Here is a 19,396-nt window from a genome sequence, read left to right as displayed (position 1 = left end):
TTATGTGAATGGTTATATTACTGCCTGATTATGGATGTATTCCTGAAATCATTCTGAAAGAATTTATTAGCTCAAGGGCCAATTGTACAATGGTCTCGCTCTGAGTCATCAGCCAATTAAAGAAAAATCTTTGCTCTTTTCTTTGATGTTTAGATTTTACTTATTACCTTTTCCTCTTATATACATTAAGACTTTCTTTTTTTAAGGCTCTTATTGCAGAAACAGTTGCAAGTTATGACACTATGGACCTCTTCAGGCACACTACAGAACTCAGTATGCATGTAAGAAGTTGATCGTAACTGGATATTTGTTAATGAGTAAAGCATTGACTTTTTTGCTTGTTTATTTGCTTTTGGGCCATATCTGATAGTGCTCAGCACTTATTCCTGGCTCTGCTTTCAGGGATCATCTTAGTGGGCTCAGAGGACATTATAGGTTGCTGAGGATTGAGCCTGTTTGATCGCTTGCAGACAAGTGTCCTACAATGCTGTACAGGCCACATTCCCCAGAAAGCATTGATTCTGTTAGGAAATGAATAAATAGTGGCATAAGATGTTAATGACAGCAGTTTTCACTATTGTTTATTCTTTCTTAGAATAAAGAGCTGTTTTAAGAAAGTTTTCATTTTCATCTTCTTTCAAGAAATGATGAAAAATGCCATTGAAATTTACTTAGATGTATAGAAGTCATATAGAATAGAATCAGACTGTAGAAAATTATGATCTTGCAATAAGGAGTAGACATCGATAATGTAGATATTTATGAAAGTATTTTATAAATCTTTTATTTGGCGAAAATTAGTTTCATTTGTGGGAATGGTCCCAAGAAGAGGAAAAACAATCCATCAGGCAATGCTTTTCTGGATCTTATTTTCCCTACTTGTTTCTTCTGAGTTGGAGAAACAGAGACCCTTTATTTAAAGTGCCTAATTATTGACCTATTTATTGTAGTGAATTCATTGCTTCATTTCTTGTTTTTTTATTATGTTTATTACCCTCTGTATACTCGTTTTTGGCTTTTTTTTTTTTTTTTAAAGACGGAGGGTGCAATAGGTTATGCCTATTGGGTCTGTACAACACTGCAAGATAAAAGCAACAGAGAGACTGAATTGTACCAGTACAGCATACTACAGATGAATGCTATCCCAGCAGCACAAGTTGTTTTGAGTAAATACACAGGTAAGTGACTTATACAATGTTAATATATGTGATTTAACTGTTAAAATAATTTAAAGCATTTTTTTTAGCCAATTCCAAATGAGAAATTAGTGCTCCTTCAGATGAATTTGTGGGGGTAGATTTATAGCACAGTGGATAGAGCATTTGCCTTGCATGCGCCCAACTTGGTTTTGATCCCTGGCAACCCATATGGCCCCCATATCCTATTTCTTAGTGCAGAGCCAGGAGCTCCAATAATCAAGAAATCTATATTTCAAGCATTAATGAAGATATTTTTTTAAATGTTATTGTTACTTGTTGATTTTTACATTGGGGAGAAGGCATTTTATTTATTTCTTTTTAAAAAAAATGGAAAGAACTGTTTTACAGAGTTATTGCTAGTAGAGTTTTAGGCATATCATATTTCAACACCAATCTCACTACCATTGTCAACTCCCATTACCAATGCTCCCGTTTGCCACAATCCACCCTCAACACTCACCCACACCCCATCCCCTGCCTGCCACCTTAACAGACACTTTACAAAGTTTAGTGGTTTCAGTTAATATCTCAGCTTTTCAGTTTTGTTGAATCTTTGCTTTGGGTATTCCACTCTTCCACATCACCATATAACTGAGGCCCAGACCTCTATTCTCCCATTATTTCCCCTTCTCACTTTCTTCTTCCCTAACTTGATTCCTTTCCTGCTCTATTTCCTAAGCTCTGGGGTCAAGGGTGATCTAGCTATCCTTCGTTTACTACAACACATTTTCCTCATCCAGATACTCTATATACATCAGATAAGTTAGATCATCCTGTGTTTGTTTTTCTTCTTCTGGCTCACTTCACTCAAAATGATAAGAGAGAAGGTATTTTAGAGCCTACTAATGAGCCAGAGTTGCTGTTTTTCTGGCTTCACTATTTACTTTTTTGTATACCATATGTTTTACCACCCTTTCCTTAAGTTCTTTTCCTTTTGGAAAGTAGAAATAATGATGCTTAGGTTCTACAGATGTGAGAATAAATTAGACAATCTGCTTTACATTATAATATCTGCCTTTAAATATCCCACTTGATCAAATACGTTTTCTTCAATATTCTGAGAACTACTGTTTAAGTTTAGGAAAAGGATGAAATGAAGCTGTTTATTAGTCATCTCTTGTAGTAATTTTTCTTAGTAAAACTATCATTGAACTTTAATCTCTGCATATATCATATGATGACATCTTGGACGTTTTATCAAATTGAATATTAGTTTTCCCATGTGGATGAAAGTAGCTTTTATTAGGGCTTAAGTGAAATGATTGTGACAGAGTATTATGCAGAATACCTGACATACCCTCGATGCTCAGCTTTCATCAGAATTTTATTTATGCCTTGACTACATTCCAGAAAAGGAGTTGAAAAAGCAAGAAACAGTATTGGCAATTGAATAATATGAAGAAATAGATCAACTGAGATATGGAAGTGTGAATAAATAATTATTGAAAGGATTGCAGTACCGTACAGAGTTTTGGACAGTCAGTGTTAATTTATAAACATCACATCAGGACATTAATTTGCAGTGCAGTAGGTTAAAATGAATGAGTGTACGCCCTTTCCTGTGCCCTTTTAAGGTTGATTTAGTGCTTTAAGAGGCTAACACAGAAGGGTAAAATAAGTCTCCATTAAACCTAGAGAGGAGACTGTAAAATTACTCTCTGGATCCTGTCTGGAGTTACAGTCGAATAAAAGGATAAAAAAGAAAAAAAAAGGAATGAGTGTAGTTCAGGAGGTAATACAAAGTTCCAAGGCCCATGGTTCCATGGCTTCTGACCATCACTGAGGTTAATCCTAACTTCCAAGCATTGTTGTCATACTCTTGGTGCCCTGAACTGAGCTGAGCAATACTGTATCACTCAGCTACATTTCATAGTCTACATCACAGGATTAAGTAGTGCAAGAGTGAACATCAAGCTTCTGAACACTGCTGTCGAGCTTTCCCACACCCCATAGAGTGATTAGTGAATGATAACCTGTAGATAGAGCCTCTGAGAAGGTGTATGTATTGATTGTATTGATAGATTACCTTATAGATGGGTAACACTTTGTAAAGTATTTTTATAAAGAGCCAAATCTTGAGCTTTCTATAAAATTAAGACATCTAGAACTATGAGCAAACAATTTCCTTAAAGTTACATATAATAAAATATTTACTGTTATAAGGGAGTCATAACTTACACTCCTTTAACAAATCCAACTATGTATACATAGCCAAAAAAAAAAAAAAAACTCTCACAAATTAGGGTAAGGACAAGAGAGAATATGGACAGTCTCTGTTCTGTGACAGGCATATATCTACTTTTACTCAATTTAACTCTGTTTTGGTGACTCTCTCCTTGTCCATTGACCTTAGGTATTTTTGATTTTTTTCTTTTTCTTATTTTTTTTAATTTACTTTTTTAATCTTTATTTAAGCACCATGATTACGAACATGTTTGTAGTTGGGTGTCAGTCATAGAAAGAACACCCCTTCACCAGTGCAAATTCCCACCACCAATGCCACCCTTCTTCCTCTTCCCCCATCCTGTGCCTGTATTTGAGAGAGGCATTCTACATCTCTCACTCATCAACATTGTCATGGTAGTTCTTAGTGTAGTTTCTCTAACTGCATTCAGCACTCTTTGTGGTGAGCATCATATCGTGAGTTGAGTCCTTCTAGGCCTCATCTCTACTGTCTCTGGGTACTATTAAAATAATGTCTTTTATTTTTCTTTTCTCTTTTTTCCCTTATTTCTTCCAGGATCTCATGTCACATGGCATAGAGTTTCTCAAAGTAGTCTCTGATTACCCTTTGGATCTCTGTATTATCTGTAGTGATCTCCCCCTTTTCATTTCTAATCTGGTTTATTAAGTTTCTCTCTCTCCCTTTCTGAGTTTTGCTAGTGGTTTATCAATCTTGTGTATATTTCAAAGAATCAAATTTTGCTTTCTTTGATCTTTCAGATTGTTTTTTGGGTTTCCACTTCATTAATTTCTGCTCTAAGCTTTGTTATTTCCTTATACATACTTATTTTGGGTTCATTTTGTTGACCGCTCTCTAATTTTATAAGCTGTGTTATTAAGCTATTTATATAGGCCCCTTCTTCCTTCCTGATGTGTGTTTGCAACTTTGATTTTGAGTCTGCTTGTTCTGACTATTCAGAATTATTTCTTATAGGCAGCAGAATGTTGGATTCAGTTTTTGATCCATTTTGTCACTCTGTGTCTCTTAACTGGTGCATTTGGCCCATTGACGTTGAGAGAGATAATTGTCACAAGATTTATAGCCATCTTTGTATAGAAGTTTGGTGTGTCTTTAGACCTGTCAGTGTAGTTATTTCTCAAACTGCACTCACCACTCTGTGGTGAGCTTCATATCATGAGCCAGTCCTTCCAGCCCTCATTTCTATTGTCTCTGGGCTTTATTACAATAATGTTTTTATTTTTATTAAAACCCATAGATGAGAGATATACTATTCTGTGTCTATCTCTCTCCCTCTGACTTATTTCACTCAGCATAGTAGATTCTATGTACATCCACATATAGGAAAATTTCATGACTTCATCTCTCCTGACAGCTACATAATAGTCCATTGTGGATATGTTCTACAGTTTCTTTAGCCATTCATCTGTTGAAGGAAATCTTGTCTGGTTATTGTAAATAGCACTGCAATGAAAACCGGTGTGAGGAAGGGATTTTTGAATTGTATTTTTATGTTCCTAGGGTATATCCCTAGGAGTGGTATAGCTAGATCATATGCGAGTTCAATTTACAAGTTTTTTCAAGAACAAGTGATAGTGCTTTTTATCTTATGCTTTGGTTTAAATATCATATAGCATGTGATTAGACTCTACTCAGTTATACAATTTTTTTTGTGAGCTCAACATCCAGCAGCCTAAAAAGGAGAGATGGAACAAGTGGAAAACAGAGATATTAATTCAGTTATATAATTTTTAGAGATTTTGAAGACTTGCTTCTAAAGACTACTTTTAAATAGTTTGACATCATCTTTTACACATTAGTAGATAGATAGGTATTTTTAGATGGTGTTTTTAACCATTGAAATTTTAGAATACCATCAATAGTGCCTAAATTCTCCTTATTCTTGTATACATTTCTGATTTAATTAACAAAACCCTACAGAAATTGGAACAGAACCAATGAGAGATAAATTTAATTATAGAACCCCCTGATTAACCAGAAAAGAATATTTTTATAAGTTTCATGACTAGTTTAATGTGTGTCACAGTTTCATATTTTATACCTTTGGAGATTAAATCATTTGAGTGTTAAATATAAGAAAATAAAATAGAAAAGATATGTACCTGTAAATAATAATTATTTAATAATTATAAAATGATTACTGTAATCCGTAATCAATTTAAAGTCAGACTCTAACAATGTCAGTGATTTCAGTACATAATCTGTTAGTGAAGACATTGAGAAACTAAAAATAAATCTATCTTTTAAAAAATATACACATATAAACGAACTATTTTTATATTTCCAGAGAGAATTCAAAATTATGCTCCAGCTTTCACAATGTTGGGTTACTTAAATGAGAATCTACAGCTGAAAAAGGAGGCAGCTGCTGCATATCAAAAGTAAGTTCTACATGAACCTTATTACTTGGTTGGTCTTCCGAATTTTTTTCTTCTTTATTTTCTTTTTCCTTCCTTCCTTCCTTCCTTCCTTCCTCCCTCCCTCCCTCCCTCCCAACCTCCCTCTCTCCTTCCTTCCTTCCTTCCTTCCTTCCTTCCTTCCTTCCTTCCTTCCTTCCTTCCTTCCTTCCTTCCTTCCTTCCTTCCTTCCTTCCTTCCTTCCTTCCTTCCTTCCTTCCTTCCTTCCTTCCTTCCTTCCTTCCTGTTTTTGGGCCACACCTGGTGGCACTCAGGAATTATATCTGGCTCTGCACTCAGAGGTACTACTTGGCAGGCCCAGGGGACTATATGGGATGCTGGGGGTTGAATCCAGGTGGTTGCGTGCAAGGCTGCTGTGTTTTTACTTGGGCCCCAGAGGACTTTTCTGCATGGTGTGTTTAGGTTGCTAGGGTATATCCTTATGAGTGATATTGCTGGATCATTTGGATGCTCAATTTTTAGTTTTTTGAGGACTACCATATTGTTTTCCTAAAAGGCTCAACCAGTCAACTTTTCCACCATCATGAATGAGAGTTCCTTTCTCCCCACATCTGCGCCAGCATTGGTTGTTCTTCACTCAGAGAATTTTATAACATTCAGCTGTTTTTTATTTTCAGGGCAATGTTGTTGTTGCAGACTTCTGAAGACAGAGATATGTATAATGTTGCAGTAAGAAATTATGGTAGACTGTTATGGTAAGCGCATTCTCTGCCTTTAGAAGTGTGTGTATGTGTGTGTGTGTGTATGTTTGTGCACACAGACATAAATAGAGGTGGGAACTGATGGCTTCCCCTCAGCATACATCTTTCCTCAACACCAGGCTGAGTTAACTTTACCTAAAACTACACCTGAGCCTGATGTGCTTTGAGAGGAGCAGGGCCAGTAGTGATTGTGGGACTAAACTATAGAGAATTTGGAAGAAAGACGGTTGATATCTCTAATAGAACTTTGAAGTCTAGTTGTTTGAAAAAAGAAGGAGAATTGATCCATATTTTATATTTATTCTTAATCTAGGAATAAACAGTGGAAGCTAGAAATCTCTCTGCAGTAGGATACAAGCGTTTTAGTATGTCTGCACTTTGGAAAGAGAAAGGGAGCCCTGTAACTTTTCAGACTCTCAGTCTTCTGACTCCAAAGAATGTTTTTTAGAAATAGAGATTAAAAATCAGTCTCACCATTTAAGAGCCTAGAATAAAGTGTTATGGAGGCTATTTTCTTAGTTCATTTCTACCACAGTTGGCTTTCTTCAAATTGAGAGCTGTTCCAAAATTGCAGTGTCTACATAGAATAGTCAACTAGTGAACTGGAACTGCAGAGGTCATGGGTTGACAAGGGAAGTGTGTGTGTGTGTGTGTGTGTGTGTGTGTGTGTGTGTGTGTGTGTGTACGTGTACCTTGCCCACTATACTGGGCAATTGAAGAATTAAACAAAACTGAGTGTTCTGTGGGTTGAGACCTAGTGCTAGTCCTTTGAAATTTCAGGATTAGAATTTACACTGTTTGAGGAGATATATGGTACAGATTTGAGGATATAGTGCAACTGAATCACAGTGTAACCGAATCATCTTTATAGACTAGAAAATAGGCCTGTTTGGATGTTTCTTTTAAACTGTTTATTCGAATTGCTAGAATACTGACTGTTTCAAGATTATTTTGAAGTAAAGATAAATATAGTATAGACTACAATATCTTGTCTTCTTTTATATATATATATATATTTTATTTAAACGCCTTGATTACATACATGATTGTGTTTGGGTTTCAGTCATGTAAAGAACACCACCCATCACCAGTGCAGCGTTCCCATCACCAATGTCCCAACTCTCCCTCCTCCCCACCCGACCCCCGCCTGTACTCTAGACAGGCTTGTCTTCTTTAGCGCTAATATTTCATATATAATGCAAATAATTTTTAAAATGTCTTCCATTTAAAATAGATTTTCTTTTGAACTTGCTTTTACTGTTAAATATGTAAAAATAGAAAACAATACAGTATTAGAAATAATTTAATGATTATTAAGTTAATGCAATATCAGACAAAATTCCATGAGTTCTAAATTATATAAATAGGGTACTTAACTTGCAAACTTAAAATTCTATTAGATGAAATTCTTCAGGTTTCTTTTTCAAAGGAAAAGTTTTAGACTAAGTTTATGAACCCTTTACCTTTTAGTAGCAGTATTACAAACCAATGGCATTTCTTCTCATTTATGTCTTTAATACGAGTTTTAATACTGATAGATATAATAGGTGAAGGTGTTATAAAGAACATTGTGTAATAACAGTTTTAATTTGGTAGTCTTTCTATTTTAAGATCTTTTTATATTAAAATAAATTATGTTTTGATTCATAGTGCCAGTGGTGAATATGATAAAGCTATTCAGGCCTTTAAGTCAATACCCCTTGAAGAGTTGGAAGACATCATAGGTTTTGCGCTGGCATTATTTATGAAGGGTTTATATAAAGAAAGCAGCCAAGGTGAGTATGGTACTTGGTTCTAAAAGACATATTTTGCTTTTTAGAACTGAGTAGAATATAAATGGATGAGCTTGATGAGTTTATGTATATAAAAATGTAATATTGGGACTTGGGGTAGAGATTACAATGCTTATTAAAATCTGACTGGGAGTCAAGAATAATGCTAGGTACTTTTGATCTCTTCCATTAGTTAATATATTATGCTGATTAATAGTTCTTAAAATAGTCACTCAGTATTATCTTCATTATTCAGTTGAGGAAACAGATATAAGATGTCTTATGATAGTATTTAGAAGCAAATCTTAATGAATTCACTGTGATTAAATATAAATTTCTAGTAGGACTGCAGGCATTATTACTATTATCATATTTTACTAGAGTAAAATATAGTAATAACTATAAATTGCTATAGTTTTTATATATTAAATATATCCCCAATGTATGTGTGATGTGCACATGATTGCAACTTATTTAAGCCTCTACTGTTTGATGGAGTTGCGTATCTGAAGTTCAGTGACATGTCAGTGATTGTAGGCTTTTCTTTCTCTTGAAGATAGTGTTTCAGACTTTCCACTATACTCACTATATTATGAAAATAGGCATTGAGGAATGTTAGATAATGATTCCTAACATCTCAGAATTACCTGAGACAATTAAATCAAGTTTGATTGTTCTATAATTTTATTCCACTATAATAAAAGTTACAATCATGTATAATTTTAGTTAGACCTTGTTGAAAACAGGAAAGGAAAACTTACACAGTTTATATGTCAAGATTCTGCTCTGTTTTTGTTTCCAACTATATAACAGCTTATGAGAGAGCCTTGTCTGTTGTTGAATCGGAGCGAGACAAAGCCCATATATTGACAGCTCTGGCAATAACAGAATATAAACAAGGGAAAATGGATGCAGCTAAGACATTACTATTTAAATGGTATGTATAATTGACATTAATACTTTTTTGTTGTCCTTTTGACTTTGGGCCACACCTGGCTGTGCCCAAGTCTTACTCCTGACTTTGTGTTCAGGGATTAATCCTGGTGGTGGGGTTCAGAGGATCACACATGGTGCTGGGGATCACACCTGATGTGGCCTCATGCAGAGCAGTCCTCACAATCCACTGTACCATCTCTCTGGCTCTGACAGCAATACTACCATGATCACATACTGGTCAAAATTTTGAGCCACATAAAATGAAGTTTAGAAACTTTGTTAAAAGATCTGTCTGGGCTATCATGTCTTAATTTTTAATTAATTTCATCTAATTCTTCATATTCTGTCTCTTACTCTTTAACTCTCTCTCTCCCCCTCTATTTTTGGTTTTTGGGTCACATGCTTGTTGGGAGGAACCAGGGGGTCCCTGTCTCCACCCAGACACAGACCTTTTCCCTTCTCAAATTAATAAGGTAAAATAAAATATAATTCAAGTTGAGTCTCCAAAAATTTATATTAGTATAATTTATGATCATTTTTGTAACTTTTGAATAAATTAATAGCAATGATTTGATATCTAGGTTCTTATGGCATATTTTGAAAATTTTTTGACAACATTAACTTTAATTCTAAAAGTAGTAGATAATTGGGGCTGGAGTGGTGGCGTGGAGCAGTAAGGTGCCTGCCTTGCCGGCACTAGCCTAGGATGGACCGTGGTTCGATCCCCAGTGTCCCATATGGTCCCCCAAGTCAGGAGCGATTTCTGAGTGCATAGCCAGGAATAACCTCTGAGTGTTATCAGGTGTGGCCCAAAAAACAGAAACAAACAAACAAAACAAGTAGTAGATAACAATAGACACTGGTTATCAGTGAGAGTGCTCTATTGTCATTCTGTGATAGAGTCTGTACTGTACAGTATTACTTTATGTTCTGTCCAAAATTGTCTACTCTTTGCCTGAATATTCCTATTTCTACCCATTAAATGCTAATAATATTCAACCATCTGAGAGCCTGAAACTGTTTCCATTGACCTAAAGGCATGGTTTTTACAGTTCTATTTTAAAGGAGCCCACCACAGAAAGCCTTCAGACCCTGTGTGCTTTGGGATTGGCAGTGCAAGATGCTACCCTTTCCAAAGCTGCCCTTAATGAGTTACTGAAGCACAAGAAAGAGAAAGACATTGATTACCAGCAGTGCCTTCTTACCTCAGCGATTTATGCGCTGCAAGGCTGCAGAGTGGCTGTGCAGAGACAAGTATCTAAAGCCGTCCACAGGTAAATTCTGTTCTCAGTTTGAGGTTTAAATTTTCTATGACAAGATTCTCTTTGACATTTAGACCTTTTGACAGTATATATGTTACATATTCCTTATCTATTGAAAAAATTAATTTGTGATTTTCTGAAATTGGGTACAGGCTTAGGTAACTATCCAGTGTTCACCCCCCATAGTTTTTATTAAAGTTATTCTAAGAGCAGAAATTGTGCTCTTTTCAGATTATGGCCTAAATCTGGTTTTAGTTAAAAAGTTTTTGTTGGGGCGAGAAGGCAACTTCCTAATTGCTTTGGGGACTACTCCTAAACATTATACTTGGCCAATTCAGTCTAATAGTTCAGTTCTAGGGCCCAGGTGTTTGGTGCTACTCAGTCCCAGTGGTGCTTGGGAGGCCATTAGCCATACCTGACAATTCTAGGGATCAAGCGTAGGGCTTTATACATCCAAGACTGTGCCCCTGAACTCTGAGCACTCTCCTCATTTCCTTAACCTTGTTTCAGTGTGAAAATTTTTACTAATTTAAAGTTTTGATATGTTTTCAGTTATCAATAAAACCATCTATTTTGATGGTTGTAGGACTTAAACTATTAAATAGTTATTGATAAAATTTGGAAAAGAGCTGTCATCTCTAAAATGATATTTGCTTTCATTTTAGCAGTAAATTTTTTTTTTATTCACAATAGGTTCTTTCTCCTTCTACAGTTCTCATGTCTTGTGTTTTCTTCAGTATAACATATTAAAATTCCTTAACATTTGGCCATACCAATGTTTGAAGGGATCATTTCTTGCAGGGCTCAGGGGACCATGTGGGGTGCTGGGGATTAAAACCAAGTTGGCCACATGCAAGGCAAATGCCTTACTCATTGTCCTCAACTCTTATTAATTGCAAAGATTATATCTCAGGACTTGACAAAGTCATAACACTGCTGATTTTTTCCATCTTGCTTTCATAAGTATTATCATCCTGTATATAAAATATAAATAGATTTTTCTAAACATTCAGACACCTTCAACCCAAAATGGGCAGTTAACCCAAATTTGTTTTAGATATTTGAAAGATTCGAAATGGAATTTCTAAATAAAATGTTGATTGCTCTGTGTTTTGCAATTGAACTGACTCCCCTGGATAAGACCTCTGCTTTTGATTCTCTAGTAACCCAGCCAATCCTGCTCTTTGGTCTCTTTTGTCCCGAGTGGTTGCTCAATATCCCCAACAAAATGCAAAAGTAAGTAATGCTCTGAATTCTGGCAAAAAGATTAGCTGGTGATGTTGTAAATATCATTTTAAGTCATTTGATTTAACATTCTGGGCAAGAATACATACAGTGGGAGAGTTTTGTTATTTAGCTCATTTTTCATTAGTCATTTCAGCAGTACACTGAGTTTCACCTGTGTTCCATTGCTCTGTCTGCGTATTATGAAAAATACAAAGAAGTAGGTGGACTTTTTTTAAAAAAAAAAACACAAAAGATTATGCTAGTGACTGAAATGGCTATAATTATGACATTTCCATTTGGTAAGTATTAACTGTTGTGTTTTTAATTCCCAATGGATCATTTTATTTAAAAGCTCTTGAAAAACAACAAGAATAAAACAGCTAATGCCAAAATACATAAATTAAAATATAAAGTCATTGATGTTCTGTAAAAAAGATTATTCATTACATTTTAGTTCAGAGCAACTATGTCCTTATAATTTGTCAGTATCCTAGGTTAATATTGGCTATTAACATTGGGGTAATATTACTTTTTATAGTTAACAATTACTAGTTGGTAAATAATAGAAGTAGCTACTGTGTTTTGAATCTGTGTTTTACATCAAATACTCTCACAGCATCCAGTTTGTATCTTGTTATTCCTATGATTATTGGTCTTCTCTCTTTGCTTACCTGATATATATATATATATAAAAACACTGTAAAATTAACTTGAGGCCTAGTATTTAAGATACCAAATGTTCTGTAGAAATTGTACAAGGTTTTGCCACAGATTTGTCAATTCCACCTTTAGAGAAGCATTATATGAAAGGTTAGAGGTTGATATTTCTGGGAAAAACAGGCTGTCATATATCTGTGTTTTAACTTGTTAAAATTCTATCTCTAACTCAATCAGTAGGGGTAGAGCTTGATTTTCTGTATTTTTAACAAGGAAATTTTGTTTGTTTGTTTTTTGGGTCACACCCGGAGTGCTCAGGGGTTACTCCTGGCTCTATGCTCAGAAATCGCTCCTGGCAGGCTCAGGGGACCATATGGGATGCCGGGATTCAAACCACCAACCTTCTGCATGCAAGGCAAATGCCTTACCTCCATGCTATCTCTCCGGCCCTTTACAAGGAAGTTTTAATCTCACAAGGAATATTGATGATGCTAGTGCTACAGTTCACACTCTTTGTAGCAAAAGTTCCATTTCACCTGATTGCCTCAGTGAATATAGAGCTATCATTATATACTGCTGGAGTGAACTACTGCTCTAAGGAATTTTAATCCGAGAAATTATGTGAAGTAATTATAGTCTATATTATTTTCATAAAGTAATACACTTGAGATAGACATACATACTAAATAACTTGTTAGTAACTATGTTGCTGAGTCATCCTAGATTCTTATAAATGATCTCCTGAATCTTCCCTTTACTTTTCTTCACTGTCATTTACCATTTATGGCTTATACTCGTATTTTAAAAATTTTAATGTTAGCATTTTTGTATGCTAAGAATAGTTTTCAAACATTTATGATTTAAAATGAAACTTCTGACAAATCACTTTTTTCAGGTAAAATACTTAATTTTTAAAATGTAAGGATTTCAAATAAATTTTGTGAGGCTTATGATACATCACATATTTTTTTTCCTTTTTAATATTCATATAGTGATTTTTTTGCTTGATATTTGGGCCACACCTGGCAATGCTCAAAGATCACTTTTGGTTCAGGGGCCATCTGGGTTGCGGGAATCAAATCTTGGTCAACCCTGTACAAGACAAGCTATATTATGGCTCCTGGGTAGTAATGAGCATCTAGTGCTCAGAACTTTATTTATTTACTTATTTATTTATTGGTTTTGGGGCCACATCCTGTGGTGGTCGGGGGTTATACTTTTGGCTATGCACTCAAATCATTTTTGGCAGGCTCTGGGGACCATATGGGATACCAGGGATCAAACCCAGGTCTACCCTGGGTCGGCCACTTGCAAGGCAAACACCCTACTGCTGTGCTATCACTTCAGCCCCTAGTGCTCAGAACTTTAGATATCAGTTTTATTGTTGACTATTGTGAATGTTTTTAAAAATATTATATTTTCATGTTCTAGAACGTTCTAGAAGTATATTTATCTTTCAGTAAGTTTTGTGATCACCTTTCGTTTCAGTCTTTAACAGTCTTTTGTTTTGCTAGAAAATTGTCTTTTTAGTACTACTGAAAATTATGTAACTTTTGGACCTATAATGAGTCTTTTAATGAGTGGAGTTAAAATGACCTCAGTAAAAATGTTCAATAAAAATATTGGGGCTATAAGGGAGGCATCAAGACCAAACTGATGCAAGACTACTAAGTAGTTGGTTAGAGACAGAGGGGACGACATATTCTAGCCGCCCTGGGGGTGAGGGAAGAGGAAATGGGAGGTAAGACAGAAACGGGGGTGTAGGGAGGACAATTTGGGGATGGGAATCCCCCCTGATTTTATGTAAATATGTACCTAAAATATTATTGTCAACAATATGTAAGCCACTATGATCAAAATAAAAATTATATTAAAAAAAAATACATGCCAATAAAAAAAAAAAAAAAAGAAAAAACTACTATTTTTTTGCTTGTTACAGCAGGGTTATTTTTTGCATTGTTAGCCTTTTGATCTCTTTATCTAATCTGAGCTCTTTTCAATTCAGATATATTTATTAAAATAATTTGAATTAAAAAAAATATTGGGGCTAGAGCGATAGTATAGTGGAGAGGGCATTTGCCTTACACGTGGCCGATATGGGTTCAATCCTCTGTACGCCTTCTGACCCCCTGAGCTCTACCACAAGTGATTCCTGAATACACGGACAGAAGTAAGCCCTGATTACAGATGGTTGTGGCCACCCCCACCACAAACACCAAAGATAAATTACTAAACTACTCTTTTAAAATGGTGGTATAGGGACTGGAGAGATTACACAGTGGGCAGGGTGCTTGTCTTGCATGCAGCTGACCCAGATCCAACCCCCAGCTTGCCCTATAGTCCCCTGAGCCTGACCAGGAGTAAGCTTCGAACACCATTGGGTGTGGCCCCAAAACCAAAATAAAATAAAGTAAAAGGCATGTTGTTGAATAGTTAAAGAGGTTAAATTACATGAATGTGATCAAACTGAACCTTTCAAATTATTTAATGGAAAGGTCTTGACAGTTTTAATTTTTATTTTATGAACATCTACACATTTATCTAATCAATTCTTTTCTATTATAGGGAGGTGCTGTCGCAGGGAATGTGGCTCATATTCTGGACTCAAATCACGGAAAGGTTAGTTTGTCTAGCCATGGAGAAAATGCTCTGTTTCTTAGGTAGTATTGTTGATGAAAAAATAAATTAGTTTTAGTTTCTAGATTTATTTAGAAGTCACATTCAAATCAATAAAATCTTACTTTTAGTCATTTTGGAAGTTACAGGTCTATAAAGAAAATTAACACCCTTTTTCTCCCTCTTATACAGAAAGCATTACTATACACCGCAGTAAATCAGTTGGCTGTGGGAAACAGTTCAGCATTTGGTGGGAAGAATACTGCACTAAAGACCATTCAGAAGGTAGCGCTCCTTTCTCCAGGCAAGTATAAAACCCATTCGATTGAGTCAAATTTTGTCAGTCTTGCATTTGTGACATAAAGAGCAAAGAATGTCTTTCCGTGAAATAAGACATGGAAATGTTTTAGGAATTTGGCTAAGATAATGACTAATATTGAAGAAAATTTAAAGGGGTATTTACTTAAAATGCTTTATTATTTATTATAGAAAATCTTAATTTTCATGTTCCCAAAAGTTTTATTTTTATTTTTTACTAGCTATAGCTACTAAATTATTTAATAAATATGTATTTTGTTATTTTTTATCTGTAGTTAGCTCCTTGAAGAATGGAGGTATGTTGTCTATAGCAGTCGTTGTGAACAGTGGTTGTGTCAGTACATAAATGTAAAAAGTTGGAAATGATTGTTTTATAACCACTGTTAGAAATTCAGCTAGCAGGCTGAGCCATAGGATAGTGGATAGGGCACTTTTCTTGCATGTGGCAAACCCAGATCCTAGCCCCTTATTTGTCCCAAGGCCCCACCAGGAGTGATCCCTTAGTGCAGAACCAGGTGTAAGCCCTGCTCCACTGGGTGTGACCCAGACACACACACACACACACACACACACACACACACACACACACACACACTCACACACACAAGATTAAGCTAGTTCTTCACAGTTCTAACCAACTATGCCAGATGAATGCCATTAGTCATAAAATGATGATAAATTACTGATATATATTATCTCATGCTTGCATTGTCATGACAAGAGAAATTGCTGTGGAGTAGTATTTTCTCAAGATCCTTAATGAGACACATTAATTAATCTCAGGAATAAGTCTATTCAGAAACTGAATTTACTTTATTTAAACTGAGGATTTTATGCCTGATAGCATCTCAGCCATCATTAGTTTCAGTTCAGGGGCTGGGGAGATAGCTTAAGTGGTAGAGCATATGCCTAACTTACTTATGACCTTGAATTTGCTCCCTAATCTCTCATGACTCTCAGTCATACCAGGGATAGATAGCTTTGGCACTTCCTGAGTCTGAGAACTGTGCTACCATCTAGAGCACCAGGCTCTCAGGCACACACTACAAGGCCTAGTATCACTGAAAGTAACCTTAATTATTTTTTTTTAAAAAGGAAAGGATTTGTATTCAATTTCTTCCATTATTTTCTCAATTGTCATCGACACCTTTATGCCTCTAACTTTGGCCCCTCCAAAACTGCTACCAGTACACAAAGGAAGGGTGCAATGCAAAAGAGTGAAGGGGCATTTAATAATATCATTGCTGTGCATGGAATGATAAAGTAACTTTCATGCTTGGCTGGTTGCTGAGCTTTTTTTGAGGCTCAGACTTTAAGAACTGGGAAATTGTATTGAATTGCCTAAGGCTTTAAAACAGGAACTGAGTCAAAAAGAGGTGTCTGGACTTTGTTTTTTGATGTCCATTGAAAATGACTCTGAAACCCAACTACAATTATGCTTGTAATCAAATTGTATAAATACAGACATTAATAAAGAAAGAAGAAAAAAAGAAAATGACTCTTCCACAGTGACACACTACAATAGGCAACTGGGCTCACCAGATAAGAAAGAAGTGCTTAAGAAAGTATCTTCATCTTCTGACATATTAAAAAAAAGGCAAGTCTTAATTGCCTACTAATTAAATAGCATAACATGGTTTAGTTTTTCTTTAAGAAAGGACTTTTCTTTAGACACAGTGCATTTATTATTACTATTCTGGGTAAGCTTCCTTTCATTTTTGGTAGATTTTCAACAACTTGTTGACATCTAAGTACATTTTCTGTGTTTAGGTGACCCAGCTGTGTGGGCTGGACTAATGGCGGCCTGTTATGCTGATGATAAACTGGCTCTAATGAATAAAACTCAACCAAAGAGGATGGATTTACACTTGACACTGTTGTCTGCTGTTTCTGCATCAAGTAAGTTTAGAATGTGTGCTATTAATAATCAAGAGAACTAAATTAGATGCATATTATCAAAAAAGGAGTGGGCACAGCTTTCCCTATCCTAATTGCATCATGGTTCAACAAAGGCTTCAAATGATGAAATTAATTTTAAGAAATGTAACCAGAATGGTAGTGAGTGAGAAAAGTAGAATGCCTGCCTCGAAGACAGGCAAGGGCTGGGGGGCTTTGGTGGTGAGAAAGAAACACTAGTGAAGAGAGGGATGTACATTTTTATGACTGAAACCCACCTACAAACATGTTTGTAACCATGGTGCTTAAATAAAGATATTAATAAGCAAACAAAAAGATTTAGAGAGGGAAAAAAAGTAAAATAACTACAAACACATCAAGCTAGAAAATATCCATGAACTTTGAGCTGGGAGTAGTCCTGTAACACTGGCAAATAAGGCCCCCTAAAAGAAAACAGAAATAATACAAAAAAGAGCAAACAAAAAATTTCCTACAAGGAATACTCCAGATGTCTTCACTAGTGATTTTTACAGAATAACAAATAATACTAATTTTATACAGACTTTTAGAAAAATTGAAGTGGTGATAGCGCTACCTTCTATGAAACCAGCATTACTCTGATCCCCAAAGCAATATTCTAAGGAAACTATAGAATATAATATTCTCAGTCATAGAAGCAGAAATTCATAGCTATGCTTTAGCTAGACTAATCAAGCAACATATAAAAAGAGATAATGCATCATATTCAGATGGAGTTTATTCTAGCAGTGTTAACTTACTTTAGTTTTAAAAAAATAGGTATTATAAAAAAATGAGTTTAAGGTAATATGTTTAAACTGTGAAACAAGCCAGAAAGTATATAGTTTATGATTCTGTTTGTGTGAAATTTCAGAAAATGCAAACTGACCTCTTGTGATTAAGTCTTCTGGGGGACAGGGTAAAAGCAGAGATTGACTATTGACATCATGATTACAAAGGAGCTAGAAGAAAGCTTTGGTGATGCTGAATATATTCATTTCCTGGATTATATTGTTGTACTCATAATTTCTTCCTACTATTTTCTCAACTATCATCATGCCTATCTATCTTCAACTCTGGCTCCTCTAAAATTGTTATCAAGGCACGAAGGAAGGAAATTCATCAATTTGTATAATTTGATTATGTACAGCTTATCTTAAGTCAATAATATTGTTACCTTTTAATTCTAAGGTCAACTATATTTGTTTCTCCTACAATAGAGTCTTTTTAAAAGATGTCACAGGTATATACGTCTTAAGGTATTAAACGTAAGTATTCCACTCAAGTTTTAGCAACATGGTTCATGTTAATTATACTATATGGGTTTATTTTTAATTTATAATTTTTTAATTTACAACTTTGAGCTTTACAAAGTTATTCATAGTCAAGTTTTAGACATACAATGTTTCAGTACCAATCCCATTACCAGTATCAATCACCTTCTATCAATGTCCCTAGAGCCCATCAGATACTACCACCTTCCCTCCTACACTATCCCAGTCTTACACCATAATAGGCACCCTTTTGATTCTTGGTTGGTAAAGTTTGGGTCTTATTATTTCATAGCTGTTGATTCCATGCCTTGGATATTTAATTCTGTCCTTTCTTCACACCAGTTGTACCTGAGTCCCCTTGGCCTCTATCCTCCGTTATGTTGCAGAAGCAAATTGCATTATTGCATCCTTTCTTACAACTTTGTAGTATTCCATTGTATATATTTGCTACTCACTTCATGATCCACTCATCTATTATTAGACGTCTAGATTGATTCCAACTTTTAACTGTCATACTAAGTGCAACAATGAATAGTGGAGTGCATGCAATCGTGCTTTTAAATGAATGTTTTTCTGGCCTGGGTTCCTTTTTCATCTGATTCTCACCAACACAGATTGTATCCAGTATTTTTTTTTTGTTTATGGTTCACACCCAGTGATGCTCAGAGATTACTCCTAGCTATGCTCTCAGAAATCGCCTCTGGCTTGGAGGACCATATGGGAGGCCCGGGGATTGAACCTCAGTTTGCCCTAGGTTAGCGCGAGCAAGGCAAACGCCCTATCACCTGCACCACTGCTCTGGCCCCTGTATCCAGTATTTTTGATCCGTATGTCACAGCTTTGAAAAGTTTTCTACTTTTGGGCCGGAGCGATAGTACAGGGGGTAAAGCACTTACGTTG

General features: G+C 35.5%; 1 protein-coding gene and 1 non-coding gene across 2 annotated transcripts in view; both read left to right on the top strand.

Annotated features, from left to right (window-relative positions):
* SKIC3 (SKI3 subunit of superkiller complex) overlaps positions 1-19,396 on the top strand; it is a 74,128-nt gene that overhangs the window by 42,017 nt on the left and 12,715 nt on the right. The window contains exons 26-36 of the mRNA XM_049769173.1: positions 207-281; positions 1,037-1,178; positions 5,690-5,783; positions 6,437-6,514; positions 8,171-8,295; positions 9,106-9,229; positions 10,281-10,502; positions 11,654-11,726; positions 14,940-14,993; positions 15,183-15,294; positions 17,079-17,207. Of these exons, the coding sequence (XP_049625130.1) occupies positions 207-281; positions 1,037-1,178; positions 5,690-5,783; positions 6,437-6,514; positions 8,171-8,295; positions 9,106-9,229; positions 10,281-10,502; positions 11,654-11,726; positions 14,940-14,993; positions 15,183-15,294; positions 17,079-17,207 (1,228 nt within the window). The remainder of the gene's footprint in view (positions 1-206; positions 282-1,036; positions 1,179-5,689; positions 5,784-6,436; positions 6,515-8,170; positions 8,296-9,105; positions 9,230-10,280; positions 10,503-11,653; positions 11,727-14,939; positions 14,994-15,182; positions 15,295-17,078; positions 17,208-19,396) is intronic.
* Positions 2,761-2,882, top strand: LOC126002765 (small nucleolar RNA SNORA26). The gene has a single exon (XR_007493405.1). It is a non-coding gene; the product is annotated as a small nucleolar RNA SNORA26 (small nucleolar RNA).

This window comes from Suncus etruscus, chromosome 2 (genome assembly GCF_024139225.1).
Source record: "Suncus etruscus isolate mSunEtr1 chromosome 2, mSunEtr1.pri.cur, whole genome shotgun sequence".
Lineage (NCBI taxonomy): Eukaryota > Metazoa > Chordata > Mammalia > Eulipotyphla > Soricidae > Suncus > Suncus etruscus.
The sequence above is the reverse complement of the archived record's forward strand: the minus strand, read 5'-3'. Positions and strand labels throughout refer to the sequence as shown.